The sequence below is a fragment of the Gavialis gangeticus genome, unplaced genomic scaffold (assembly GCF_001723915.1).
Source record: "Gavialis gangeticus isolate Ggan-Ray unplaced genomic scaffold, GavGan_comp1, whole genome shotgun sequence".
NCBI lineage: Eukaryota > Metazoa > Chordata > Crocodylia > Gavialidae > Gavialis > Gavialis gangeticus.
Genome location: NW_017729026.1, coordinates 28,809,150 through 28,824,264, shown reverse-complemented (window position 1 = coordinate 28,824,264; position 15,115 = coordinate 28,809,150). Strand labels below are relative to the sequence as shown.

Here is a 15,115-nt window from a genome sequence, read left to right as displayed (position 1 = left end):
GCAAAACATGGCTGGAAGTAAATGTTTGACAAGCCTACACCAATTAGTTTTTAAAAAAAAAAAAACCAAACAAACCAACTTTAAACACTAATACGGGAAATCCCAGAGAAAACATAGTACCCATTAGTATTTTTCCATCATCATAACTGAAAACTAGTTATGATGATGGAAAAGGGAACTACAGAATGAGATGAGGATAAATTAGGTCAATGTCTGTTCTCAAGTAGTACACATGCTCCACCATAACTTCAGCACCCTCCCCCCGCACTCATCCACACAAAGCTAATTTGCTAAGACAGCATTCCAGCAGCTTACTTTAAGCTGCTACATGTGAATAAGAGCTGTGATCATTAGTGGCAGTATTAATGTTGATATAGTCATGATGTCAAACTTCTGACCATGTATCCCAAATCAGTGATGTAGAAACAGTTCAACCTATGGAGCTGTTAGAACCCCCCCCTCCTCAATTTTGTGCACCGGCAAACAAGTTATACCCTTACAAATTAAAGGTAAGGATCCCAAGTCTAAAGAAGTACTCTACAGTTTTTATCAGGGGTTGTAAAACACATTGTTAGGTGCACAGTTAACATCAGGCAGCTTTTAATGGCTAGTGCCAGTTAATATATTTGAAATCACCATGCTTTGAATTATTTTTTGCTTTCAAAATTTGTTCTGTAGTCATACTGTTAAGCTGATGCAGACAAGCCTGTTGTTGATCAGAGAACATTTCTCCTATATTAAATATAGGTGGAACATGTGCTGTTCTGCAGTCATCTTGGTCCATTCTGGGCTAGATCTGTGAATATTCTTACTTCCAAACCTTTGATGCCACACTCCAGTTCTTTGAAAACTGTGGGATGGGAGTTATCTGGTTTCCCCCAAAAGAGACTGCTGTCTTCGTTTCCATCCAGGCTGCACCAGTTCCCATGTCCACAACCTCAGTCTTGTTAGTACAGTTTGCAAATGCAAGTTGACTTTTTCTTTTACTTCTAGTGTTTCTGGATACCCCTAAAATAAATCCATTTTTCAACAATAGATTTCATCATGAGAAGCTTGCTGGAAGTAATCTTATTCATGTTCCTCACATCCTTGTGCTTTGTGTGGCTGTTTCCCCCCCCCCCCCAGTTTGATCAAGCAGGCAAGTTGTGTAGAGATATCAGTGATGAAGTTGGCTCCGTGGTCAGACCCAGAGGGTAGTAATTGATAAAAGTCAATCATCATGGTGTCCTGTGACCAGTGGGGTCCCCCCAAGGCTCTGTCCTTGGACCCATATTGTTCAACATTTTCATCAATGATGTGGAGATTGGAGTCGGAAGCAGACTGGCCAAGTTCGATGACACCAAACTTTGAGGCAAAGAATCCATACCAGAAGACAGGTGGGCGATCCAGGCTGACCTGGACAGGCTCAGCAAATGCATGGACAAGAACCTGATGGTGTTTAACACCAAAAAATGCAGGGTTCTCCACCTTGGGAAGAAAAACCTGCAGCATCCTCATAGGCTTGGCAGTGCTATGCTGGCTAGCACTATGGAAGAAAGAGACTTGGGCGTCATCATTGACCACAAGATGAACATGAGCCTGCAATGCGATGCTGTGGCTAGTAAAGCGACCAAAATACTGGCTTGCATCCATAGATGCTTCTCAAGCAAATCCCAGGACATCATTCTCTCCTTGTACTTGGCCTTGGAGAGGCCGCAGCTGGAGTACTGTGTCCAGTTTTGGGCTCCACAATTCAAGAGCTGTGTGGAGAAGCTTGAGAGAGTCCAGAGAAGAGCCACGCACATGATCAGAGGTCAGGAAAACAGACCTTACGATGACAGGCTGAGAGCAATGGGGCTGTTTAGCTTGGAAAAGTGCAGGCTCAGGGGTGATCTGATGGCCACCTAAAAGTTTATCGGGGTGACCACCAGTATCTGGGGGAACGTTTGTTCACCAGAGCGCCCCAAGGGATGATGAGGTCAAACGGTCATAAACTACTGCAAGACTGTTTCAGACTGGACATAAGGAAGAATTTCTTTACTGTCCGAGCCCCCAAGGTCTGGAACAGCCTGCCATCGGAGGTGGTTCAAGCACCTACACTGAACACCTTCAAGAGTAAATTGGATGCTTATCTTGCTGGGATCCTATGACCCCAGCTGACTTCCTGCCCTTTGGGCGGGGGGCTGGACTCAATCTTCTAGGTCCCTTCCAGCCCTAATGTCTATGAAATACATGGCTGGCTCTTGAATACCTAACAATCAAATGCTTAACTATAGAAGAGCAATTCTTAGCTGGAGCCATGCCACCCTGCAGTGATGAGTGAAGTACTGCAAAGTACAAGGAGTTAAGTATATAGGCTTATCCCTGCCCCATTGCTCCTTTCTTTCCTCCCTACCTCCCCAGCCCATGTGAGAAGGCAAATACATTTGTTCCTGCCCTGCTGCTCTATTCCTCCCCAACACCTTGCAAGGAAACAACACTATAATAAGCATTTCTGAAATTAGGTACCACCCAGTTTACAAGTTATGGAAGCGGTCCCTGGAGTCTAAAAGAGGTTGAGAGCCACTGCTGTAGAATACAAGTAACAGACTCCAGGTTCCTCAGGAGAATTTAGCTGCGAGATCCCTCTGTAATTTTTAACTTCCATAATATAACAGCATTTAGTCTAAACTAGAGTTATCAAACCCACCTTGTGCCCTGGGCCAGATCCAGGCTGCAAGGCTCCTTGCAGGCTGATGCAGTCCAGGGCACACAGAAGTGACAGCTCTGGTTCTAGCACAGGGCACCTGATGCAACTCCAGCTCCTGCTATGTGCCCCTTTGCCAGTACCACAGCCCAGTGGCAATCAGGGCTGCATTGGAAGCAAGCTTTTCTTAGGAGAGTTAAACATTCAGAACCTGAAACAGAAGAGTCAATTCTTGTCTTCATTAGGAAAAAAAAGTTAAAGATGCTGCTCCCAGTAGATAGGGAAAGGCGAATGAGTCCACCCCTGGCATTTACCTCACAAGTCTAAAGCTACAACAGGCTTTTGACATGGACATAAGTAGAAACAGCCTGTAACCAATTACAAAGGCATCTAAACATGCTGTACATTGCAAATTATGTTGTTGGTAGAATTCAGCATTAGGTATCTAGCCGGCAAGAGCATACACTTCTTAAAGTCATGTCAGTGGTTAGGGCCACAACCTGAGACTTCTAACTATCAAGTGCTCAGGATAATGCTGTCAGGTATCTAGAAAGTTAGTTACTCTAGGCCCCCCCCCCTTTTTTTTTAAGATGGGGGGAAAAGAACAAGGAGTTCTTCTTGGAGTGCATATGGCACCAATAGGGTATGCAAATATACTTTAATGTACTTTCTGTAACTACCCCCAGAAGGAATTCTCTTCACTTACCCAAGTCACCTGAAGTCAAATGCTTGCTTCTGAACACTGCCAGAGCCCCTCTAGCGCTGTAGGCCGTGCATGGCCAAACATTGTTCTAGACAATTACATAAAGTGGGGCATTGGATTTCAGTATACAGTGCTCATTTATCCAGATTAAAGATTGCAGTGCTCTGACCTTTCCTTATGTGGAAGGTGAATGATTTAGGACTTGTAAGCTATATACCAGTTACTTTCCCTGGCACCATTTCAGTTTAGAAACTCTGAATAAACAGCAGCTGATTTTTATTCCAAGATTGCTAGGACAGGTTTTAAAAACCAAGACATTTGTCCTAATTTTTCCCCTGCTTGCACATGTTACAACTGAGTATAGTAAGAAAGAAAAATCCATTCAATAAGTGAATTTATTTATCAATTTGGTTTTGTGATTACAGATTGTTTTACATTTTCTTTCACTGAAAACAAAATACAAACTCAATATAGCAACATTGTGAGGAACATTCATAAGATACCAGGCTTGATATATCATTTGCACAAGATGACTTCAGGAACAAGTCAGATGACATAGCTTTAAAAGTTGCTACAGTTCAGTACCGAGGATTGCCAAGGGGCAGCCTGATAGCAAATAAAACTACTCTGTGGAGACAGATCGAAAGAAAGCTACCTTCTGCTTCAAACATATGAGACTGAGAAGAACTGTATGTTCATTACTTCACATCCTTTGCTAGTAGCCAGGATACATTAGCTTGACACTTGTTTGGCAAGAAACTTGTTACTCACTGCTTTTTGTGGGGCAGTGACCATGGACATAGTTAAAGATAGCAATCCGAAATGAGCAGATGGTAGGCAACTCAGTCCTAGCCATCAATCTAAGTTGATAAAGCCTTATTTGGCAAGGCAACCATGCAGGCCACACCACCTTTCAAAGGACAAGCCTATGATTTACAACACAAAAATTTGAGTTTCCTGAAGACTGGCATCTGTGACACCAAGATCCTGGGTTCCTAAAGTCTTGGAAACTAGCAACTGCTGGCACCAAGAGAGGTTTTTAGCAGGTAAGGCAAATAACCTCTCCTATCCTTTTCAAACAAATTTGAGGCAAAAAGATTTTAAACAATTTTAAGGCACTTGAAAAAATGACTGAGTTAGCTTCATCAGCATATTTATGAACTAAATTAGGATCAGCACAGCAGGAGTAAAGAGGCATTTAGCAGGATTTTATACGTATTTCTCCATTTGCTTCAAGTTCAACCATGGTATTTTTTCCTTATTGTGAAGTGTCTGGTAGCCTTTGCTGCAAGTTTCCAAGATTAAGTGTTGAAGCCCTTAGAGAGCAAGGAAGAACATTATTAGATAAAATAATTAGGAGCACTACTGGGAATAATCTAATCTACTACTTCACTGCAATCAGATGGAGGTATTATTCAATTGCTCTTAGACACATTTATGCTCTATTCCAAAACATGGGACAAGTTCATGTAATTTTATAGAAATAAGTGCACAGAGCATGTTCATTTGCCCAATTAAAGTTATGAAACAATGCAAGGAGATTTAGCAGGAAGGGAAGGGGAATGACAGACAATAGTTTTACAATAAGGCCAAGGATACACCATCCAATCCAGGCACATTACTTGCTAGAAAGTTGGCTGTTTAGTCTGTATCTCTTAAACCTGAGCTGATTGTCTTTTAGGAATGCATTAGCCTGCAATTCCCTAAAGTTACAGTACTGCTTGTTAAACTCTAGTTTAATACAGCCAATTTTTTAGGCAACATAATAGAAGTAAAGCTATTCAAGCTACAAGAATGAAGGAAAGCAAAACTTATTACAACTAAAAATGCACTTAAGTCTGCTTCATATAAAGTTACAGCCCATACATTTTAGATTAGGTAACCAATTCAAAAGCCATGCAGGTGATGTGTTAAAACTTAATGCAGAATTTCCTTAGATGATAAAGGGTCACCATTTAAAGCCTTGCAAGTTGCACTGTTTTCAGCACTACACCTACCAATTAGTAATCATTTCCAATTCTCTTCCCTACCCTCCTTTTTGGTTTATGCAGGACAGAGGAAAGCACATAGGGAGAGTAAACAGTGCAAGTTACATTTTCAGTTATAAGTAGTCTTGAATTTGTCATAAGCATTTCACACACAAATGTTGTTTAAGACGGTGTTCTTTTAAAGCAAGGAAAAAGTTATCCTTCCTATGGTTGCCTTATTATGGGCCAGAAACAGTAAGAATTTATTAAAAATAAACAAGTTAAACTTCTATTAGTTGTTCTTATAGCCCAGCCTTCCTTCCTCGAAATTAGTTATTACCTTTTAATAAAGGGACCAGTAAATAACATTTCAGCTTTTGGGTGAATTTTGCAATTGGAATGGTAACACCTTCCCTGTACTCTGCTTTACTTTAAGGTTAGTACTGTGAGACTGATTAAAAAAAGGGTTGTACACACTTATGTTTGCTATTTACCTTTTACTCATAAGGCACTGGTCTTCATTTCCCCTTAAGGGAATATCATTCATCCCCACCCCATCTCCAACAATAATTTAGCTGAAAATGGGCAGAGTCCAAATTTGAGTTTGGAATGCAATTTCCTGTTAGGTATCTTTTACTATAATGTAGAAAAATATGGATTTGTCATTGCTTCATTCCATTTTAGAGGATATTTTATTAAGACACAGTATTACTTCTAGAAGCCCTTTGTTGTTCACCTTCCTAGCAGCACACAAGAGCCACAAGCTAGCACATGTGGCATTTCATTCCTGGAAGTCAGTCACTGGTAATTCACATCTTGATAAGAAGAAGTGTAGGGATACTGAATCTAAGGCAGACTGAATTAGCCTTCACAATCATGAGATTGTTTACTCAAGATAGCGTTGCCACTTAATACAAGAATCATTGCAAGTCTACATTTGGCATGTCAAGGTAAAAAAAAGTCCCACAGCAGCAACCACTAAAGAACAAAAAAAGAAAGAAAAAGACAGCCATAAGTATTCATGCAGCATATCGCAAGTATTCCTGTTGACAGAGATATAATTCACACCACCTCTTGCCAAGTATACTGTTGCAAAAGAAAAAAAAAAAATCTGTCAGTCTTCTTTTGGAGATTTAAGTGATATTATGAATTGCTGTCTTCCACGAAGGACAGAAAATAACTTGGTTCAGTGAACTACAGATATTGGGCTATTAGTCCATCATGAAGTGGCAGGTCCTAAAGAGTATGATAGTTTCGGTCTTTGGACTTGCAGAATTTGTATAGGAAGAAGATTACAGCCTGCAGACCCAGCACAAGGACAACACCACCAATGAAACTGGCAGCATCAAATGTGGATTTGCGTGGAGATGGTTTCGGGGGAATCACTGTAGTGTTTGCGCCTGTTAAAGAAAAGATTTCACAGCTTTTAGTGAGTAGACAGTCATAATTATAGAATCTAGCACAGGGGCAGGCAATTATTTTAGGCAGAGGGCCACTTCCCAAGTTTTGGCAAGTCATCAAGGGCTGCATGGGTAGCTCCACTCATGGACACTATCTTGGGAGCAGAAGTCCCACCCCCTGACCTTTGCCACCAGAAGTCCCTCCCCTTGCCCTGCAGAAGTACTCCTTTCAGCAAGGGGGTTTGCTACCTTGGAACCGGAAAAATACTAAATTATATTCGAAAGAAAACATATGTACTACAACATTGATTAATTTCATTTTAAAAAAAATTTTGTCCTGATTTACAAGCGTTTGTGTAGTGTACATGGAGGTGATAGTATAACAGCTTAAAATTAAAATTTCTCTCGTATATTGTGGGAGGGTGGGTATATGAGATGTGGGGAGGGTGTGGGTGTGTGGATTATGTAAGGGGCTGCGTGGAGCAGGAGGGTTTGCCCACAGCCCACCCTCCTGCAGCAGGTGGAGCCCCTGCCATCTGCCACTGCTGTGCTTCTCATGCCACTTCCGCATCACCTGTCCCCCCTGCTTGTTGCTCTGGCAGGGCACCTCAGCTGCTCCTAAGGTCCCAGCATTGCAGCCAGGAACCATGCAGTGGTGCCAGAGCTGCTGGCAAGCAAGCAGAGGTGGGGGGTGGAGCAGTGAGCAGAAGCAAAGAGTGCAGCAAAAGCTGGGCAGGAACACGGGGTCTGGTACAGCAGGGGTCTGTGGAGCCAGGCTGGCTCCTCCTCTCCCTGCTTGAGCAGCACAGCCAGCCCAGACCCCATGCTCCTGGGCAGAAACTGCCGTTAAGTGCAGAGGAAAGTGGCCCCCGCCTTGCCATTACTAGGCAGTTTTAGCTGCATCCACCCAGAATCTGTCCCATGCTAGGCTGAATGGCAGCTTCACCACCACCTCTGTGCTGTCCAGCATAACAACAGTGACCTTTTGGAGCAGCAGCAGGGCAGCTCACAAGCAACAGTGAAGGAACTGCACTGTGTCACTGCTGCAGCGGCTCAGCAGTGATGCAACCAAGTGAGAGCAACACCCTAAATATTTCTGTCCACACAGATCTTCACCACAGGAGACCACTAGCAAAAGAAGTGAAGAACTAGCTATTTTTTTTTTTTTTTAAAAGAAATATCAGCAACAGACCTTTCACAGTAAAATGTTTACTGTAGACCAGACAACACAAAACATTCAAGGCATAACTGAAATTGCTATGGACTTTCTAACTGGTTTCATGAATAATGAGTTTATTTCTAGTTAAATTAAATTCACACTTATTAGTAGACTTTTTTTTTTTTTTTTAAAAGAATACAAGTTAGACACCTTAGGTCTCCCACACAAGAAGAAACTAACTCCCATTCTTCTTGCACTAGACTATTTTTCTGCCTACTAATGAACGAACAGATTTAATTGAAGCCAATAACAGTAACTTACTGGTCTACCCATCCATTAAAACATGCTTGTAATAGCACTGTTTAAACAGAACTCTAACAAGCCATCACACACAGGGCTTTAACAATGTAGAGCATTTTACATATGCTCCTGATGCGGTGCCAGGTGCTTTTAATTAGCAAGCTGCACGAAGAGGGCACAGCACCACATGCATCAGCAGCACAGTGTGCCTCCATGCTGAGAAAGTGGCAGTGGCGTGCTTTGAACTAAAGCACATTGAATAAGTTTTAGTTCAAAGCACACCGCCGCTGTTTTTTCAGTACGGACGCAGGCTGCGCTGCTGATGCACATGATGCGTGGGGGTGCCAGAGAACATCAATTTACATGCTCCAACAAGCTCGAGTCAACTCTGTTAGAGTCTGCTGATGCAGCAGCCTGCTTGCATGTGTATAAGTGCTTGTAGTGATCACCACAAGGGTAGTTCAATTAAAAATGCCTCCTTATTAAAGCTCTTCATGAGGTTCTGGTATACTTAGAGGTTGAGTTTGTTTTTAAAATATAGCCTCTTGGACTAGTTCCTATTACTGCATCCCAACATAGATTTTTTTTAAGCTTCTTTTCATGGTTATGTCATAAGTCAAACAACTGAAACAACCAAGTTAAGTACAACTGCATTAGAGAATTTATGAACATGGCCATAAGGAAGCCCAATTGCTTCATGTGGCAAATTTATTTGAAGTTTTGCCAAGCAGGTGTGTTACTGTCAAAGTGACATCTTGCAACAAATGAGCCAAATCTGCATGCTATAACACCTTTCAGATCATCTGCTGCTATTAATTTTTAGTACTTCTTGTCCCAGGCTTATAAATATTTATTTTCTTGTAAAGTTTTCATCTTTGGATAGCATAAGATTTGTTTTACTGTCACTTAAAAGTATAAAACAAAGTTACCTGGTGTACTCGTGATTGTGGTGACTGAAGTACTGCTAGCAGTGTGGGGTGCAGTAGATGGAGAAGCAGGTAAAGTTGAATTAGTGATGTTAGCTGTTTCACAAAAAGACAGTTTAAATTCAAAGTATACAGATTTGCTAGTAAGCAATTATATAAAAAAAAAGTTAAAAACAAAACAGCAAAAAAGCTTTACAGAAGAACTTGTACAAGTAATCTTAGGTCTAGTTTGTTCAAGCAAGAACCACCCTTAATATTTCACACTGTTCACATTTAAGATACAGGTATTTAGCTGTATGGCAATACAAATCTTTGCAAGTTAAAAAGCCAACACGTGGGTGATGACAGCTTAAATGGTCCTGCTGCAGTATAGTTACCTGAATCCTGAAAGCCTCTATTAATAATTCTAGATTGTGCAATTTTGTTTTATTTTTTGTCTAAAGGAAGATACAGCTGTATTTTGTTTTGGACATGAGCAAACGTGCTAATACCTGAAACATGTAAAGTATTGAGGCAACTGGAAGTTTATAGTTTTGATTCCCATCATGAGCTCATAGGCCCTGAAGAGTGAGGCATACTGAATCAATTTATTAACTTCTCAAGTTTACTGAATTCAAAGTCTAATTCAGTAAGGCTTTCAAGTTTGGCAACAAAAGATATAAAACTCAATTTTACAAATTAAGTTTGGTCCTGAGGAATTAGAAGACGTATTGGTAGTGTGGGAATAGGTATTATACCAAATTTTAAAGTTGTCACGACTCCAGAGGACATGCATTATCAAGGAGCAATCCAAGTAGTTCTTGAATCAAAGATATCTTCCATTAAAAAACCCCCCTTAAGTCATTTATTGATAGCACCACTCCATTACATATTGGAAAAAATGCAGTAATGCAAAAATACATTCCATTTGCTAGTGTACTTATATGAGAAAGCCAATAGCTAGATTGGCTTTTTTAAATCCTGATTGTGGTGTAACAAGTAGGACAGTGTTAGTCTGTCATTTTTCATTAGATCTGTATACTTGTAACAAAGGGTGCTGACAGACACAACAGAGGAAAAGCACTTTACCGAAAGAGGTAGTGTGTTAGTTTGACCTGGCTCTGCAGCATCTGTATAGATCATGCATTACTGCAGTGCTTTTTTGCGCTTTTATCTAAAGCTGACTGAATCAGCTATTGGGTAAGAGTGCCAAAGAACCCTGCTGAAACACCCAAGCTATACAGACATTGGGCAAGCCAGGTCCAACCAATGCTATACCTCTTTCAGACATGCTGAGCTTGGTGCAGGGGTGTGCCAACCTTAAAGTAAAGCAAAGCACCCTTTTTTCCATCCCCTGACATCTGTAAGCAGCCAAAATTATGAATGCATTTTACCTCCCATCTAACTTCAGTGCTAAAATAATTTTTCCATTGGAAAAAAATTTATTCTTTAGGATCTGGGCAAAGCACAAGAGTCAGACTTGCTATTTTCACATGCCCACATGCAGTCTTGCCCAATTCAGTAAGCTTTTCCACTGGACTACTTTGGAGGGAGGACTACTACAGATGTATTCAAATAGGAGTCAGAATTTTCATTAAAAGTGTATTTCCCAAACTGAACTTGTATTTAGCCCCTCCTCTAAAAAAAAAAAAACAAAACAAACTTGCAAGCCTGCAATTTATCACATTCTGTATTTCGTTCCAGGTACTTACAAAAAGCAAATGGTCTCATGCTAGGAGGGATAGCCCAAAACTTTCATCTTCTGTTTACCCACCGCAGCTACTCTTTTGCTACAGCAGTTACTCATTACTAACGTGAAGATGGAAAAAAAAATCATCCCTTATCATGTGCTCTATCTTTAGATTACAATGTTTTCAGTTACTCAGTTTCCAGTTTCAGATTTCTGTTAAATGTATCTTATTTAGCCAAGATAACAGTTCAGTACAACAAGTACTTCCTTAGGTTACCTACCTGCAGTAGTGGTAGTAACAGTAGTTGTGTGCATGGTGGTACTGGGGGGTGGAACTGAACAGCCATTTAAAAAAAGAAAGAAAGAAAAGATTAGTCATTAAGGGATTGTAATAATAAACCCTGAAGCCTTGTTAAACATCACTACACAATCTAGAGATCCCCATTCTGAGATGCTAAATACTCTAAGGCCTCTTACAAAGGTTTTCTGGAAGAGAGGCCTCTACAAAGGCTTCTAACAAAAGGACTGGAAGGGAGTTTAGAATGCCACAATTGTGGGAAACAGATTTTTTTTTTCAAGCAAAGAGAACATGCACTTTATAATAAATTAATCTATCAAAAATTGTGTACAAATTAATTAACACATTAGAATCAAAACGTGAGAAAACTAAGTACAGAAGCACATTTTAAATATAGTTCAAGCCTGAATTCTCTGTAAAAAGTTGAGCACAATTATAGATGCAATACTCTAGCTGATTAAGCCAGATACTGAAGAGATCCATGTAACATCCACATTTCTTATCTGGAGATTAGAAGAGATCTATAGAGATAAATTTAGGTACCAAACCCCCTTTTGCACTTCTTAAAGTCTGCTTTGATTGTTCACATTGTTTTTAACAGGAAGTCCGAGGGCAGAGACCTGTTCTGATTCATTGCAATTTAAAGTGAATAAGGAAATCTACCACGTAAACGGTCAAAAATTAGAGTCTCTCTCAAGGAGAGCTTAGTTACCAGAAATTTTAGGTGCTACAAACTAACTGAGGAGTTATAAGTTGCTGGAGTTTTTTAAAAAAGAACTGGGTCAGTAGAAGTAATCTGCTATATAGACAAGCTGTACATATCGACTAAAGTGAAATGGGGAGTGAGAGGACAAGAGGGGAAGCAAATTTCATTAATATACCTCTAAGGGGAACCAAATAAACTTCTTTGATATAGCTTTCTTGGAAATGCAAGAGCCCAACATTACTCAGTAAAGCCAAGTTAACAGGTCTCTCAGAAAGCTTGTAATAGGAATACACAGAAGTTCCACAACTTCTAACATACCAGACAGACTGCTTTAACCTGACAATAGGGTGCTCTTTTCCTGGGATGTGGGTTACTAAAATAAATATGGAACCTTAGAATGTATTTATCTCAATGACTCCAGGGGAAATGCAGTCAAGAGTTTCTCTCTAATTATCAGTCCTTTAAAATATGAAACCAGTAAGTCAAATACTGATTTCTTTTTGGCTCAAGTCATCATATATAAATTTTGGTTTTCAATTCTGTTGGTGTTTAAATTAGAATAAAACTAGCTCTCATACAGCACTTTGAAGCCAGAGGTAGGCAGAGTGGAACAATGAAAATCTTAGTTCCACTCAATAACTTAATACTTACTAAGAAAAGATTTTGGTTATGAAAGGGCCAGTTTTAGTCAGCCCTAAAACAAAGCCTGAAATTGCAGGGCTTTCAGAGAAGCAATCCAACAGTGATTTACATTTGCTTCTGCAAACATGATATGCAGGGGGTGCGAGTAAACAGATGTTCAATTGAGCATTGAAGTCCCTAGTTCAGGAAGCCAGCTCCTGTACTTCAACTCTACATGGATAACCACACTAACACCAAGTAAAAGTGAAAGCTAGAGGTTTAGGAAATATCCACTTATACTCCAGATGGAAACAAATGGACATTTTAGCATTTTGTGACACACTGGGATCCCAGGAGGCTCATCATCCTAAAGAACACACTAGTGACCCACTTTTTTCAGATATAACATATTCCAATGAAAAAAGCAGCCAGACATAAAACTGTGTACATTCAACAAGGTCATAAAAAAAGACTAAGATAACCAGATGGACTTGAACTTTTTTTTTTTTTTTTTAAATGAAGTAGGCTTCTTAATAAGAAGCCACAACAATATGTACATAATAGATGTGTACTCAAAACCTGCATTACAGTTTGCAACACATTTCACTGTAAGCTCGCATACAACTTGCTTGCCTGTGCAATTTGTGTGTTGTACTAGCAGACTGATGAACTACTGGAATAGGGTTCTAAACAGCAGGAAGACTGTCTAGGACAGATAAAGTAAGTAATACCGGAATAATTACCATCACAATGAAGAACACCAGTACAGTTGGCAAACTCTGTTGAATTGAATTCAGTTGCATTTACACAGGAATTATTTAGTCCTGCCAAAAGAGAAAAAAAAACACATTAAAAAGGAAGTAAAACATGCTGCTATGCTTTTAAAGTAAATTTAACTTAATATTGTGCTTTACAAACAAACAAACAAACAAACAAACAAACAAACAAACAAACAAACAAACAAACAAACAAACAAACAAACAAACAAACAAACAAACAAACAAACAAAGTCATCTTCCTCAGTCTTCCCCTAGAAAAGTACTGGAAATCATTGCTCATTAATATACATCTTTTCAGGAGGAACCCCCCCGCCCCCAAGTAAAAAAAGAAAAAAGCTTTTGTAGACATCTTTATTATGTTCAAAATTGTATCATTGGACAGGATTACTATTTAAATGAGGTGTATGCTTAATGACCCTAAGGTTTGAGTTTGCTGTCTACATGAGTGCTTATACAAATGCTAGGCTGAGAATCAGATAAAATAAACACAAGTTTAAAAAAAAAAAATAGAGATACCTGGATCTGCTCAATCAAGACAACTGCCCAACATAAGTAAAATATAGCCCACTGGTGCCAATATAACCTAAGTTTCAAAAGATTTAGAACACTAGATCTTCATAAACATCTCTAACAAGCTGTTCAAAACACCTCAAATTTGTGACAGTCCTGCTAGTCATAGTGCACATGTGCAGAATTTAAAGCAGAACTTATTGAGAAGAACCTAAATATTAACAGGGAGATCTGCTTTTCATTAACTGTGGAGTCTCTCTCCACAAAGAGTAGTCTATATAAATAAGTGTTAACATGTCACTGTTACCCCTATGCTTTCTTCTTGTTTCCTCCATCCTGCACCTCATCCTAAGATCCACACCCAGGACAGGACAAGAAGCACTTCATTACACATTTGTACAGTGGCTAGTATAATGGGGTCTTAAGTTCCAACTGTACTCTTAAGACTAGCTCATGTAACAGATTGATTGGCATGCTGCCCAATTTTCTTCTCTTGCTGCAACCAAGTTCACCAGGAATGGATTTGATTAGTTCATAAAATAATCCCAAGGGGAGAACTGTAGTTACAGAACGCTTGTCTGCTTTAAAGTCCATCAACAGCATAACTACTAGCAAGGCCAAATTATTCATTTTGTTTGAAGAGTCTGCTAGGCAACTAGGAAACTCCTGCCATGTTGCCTCAGGTATTTTGTTAGGTCAGCAAGCCTTGAAAAGAAATCTGGTTGTGGTTAGGTTTTGTAGGCGTATACAACTGTCTCTGGGTAACAGTTTAAAACTAGAAGTTTTGTCAAGCTTATTAAAGCATTTGTAGTTGGTATGTCATCAATCTGGCAACACTATGTTATCCATCATAATTTATCCTTTACCACCATTAAACCCCCACAGTGATTTCAGAGACAGAAATATGTATTCTGTATATAGAAGTACATTCTGAAAAAATACAACCAAAAACACTCCCCCCTCCAAAAGATCCCTAGTTTTTACTGCTGTTTACCTTCGCTGCAATTAATCCACTTGCAATGTAGTTGACTTGAGATTGCATCATCAATGCAAGAACTGCAGTTCTGAAAGTCTGCACAAGTATCTGAAAAACAAAAATAAATCATAGGCCATTTTACACCTTTCACAGAAAACAGCTTTGTACCAGTTTTGAACCAGAAGCCTTAACTTTAGATTATGTAAGAATTAGCAGTAGATCCTCTAAACCACCCTGCAGCAAGTCTCAGGAATACCATGCATTTTCCAATTCTTAACTCTCAGAGGAAAAAGCATCCTCTAGCAATGGTGACACATAGGGGGTGCACCCCCTGACAGGCAGCACTTCCCAGAGTGGCGCAATCCGCTGTGGGGGCGGATGATGGGGCCCCCTCCTCTGGTCAGCGAGATTGGCTGGGGGGGGGGGGGGGGGGGGG

The 15,115-nt window shown here is 40.0% G+C and overlaps 1 protein-coding gene across 1 annotated transcript in view; it reads right to left on the bottom strand.

The window, feature by feature from the left end:
* Positions 1–3,745: 3,745 nt before the first annotated feature.
* CD164 (CD164 molecule) overlaps positions 3,746–15,115 on the bottom strand; it is a 15,914-nt gene continuing 4,544 nt past the window's right edge. The window contains exons 3-7 of the mRNA XM_019520229.1: positions 14,698–14,787; positions 13,137–13,238; positions 11,071–11,127; positions 9,124–9,216; positions 3,746–6,735 (exon numbers count right to left, since the gene is read on the bottom strand). Coding sequence (XP_019375774.1) covers positions 6,572–6,735; positions 9,124–9,216; positions 11,071–11,127; positions 13,137–13,238; positions 14,698–14,787 — 506 coding nt within the window. The 3' untranslated portion in view covers positions 3,746–6,571. The remainder of the gene's footprint in view (positions 6,736–9,123; positions 9,217–11,070; positions 11,128–13,136; positions 13,239–14,697; positions 14,788–15,115) is intronic.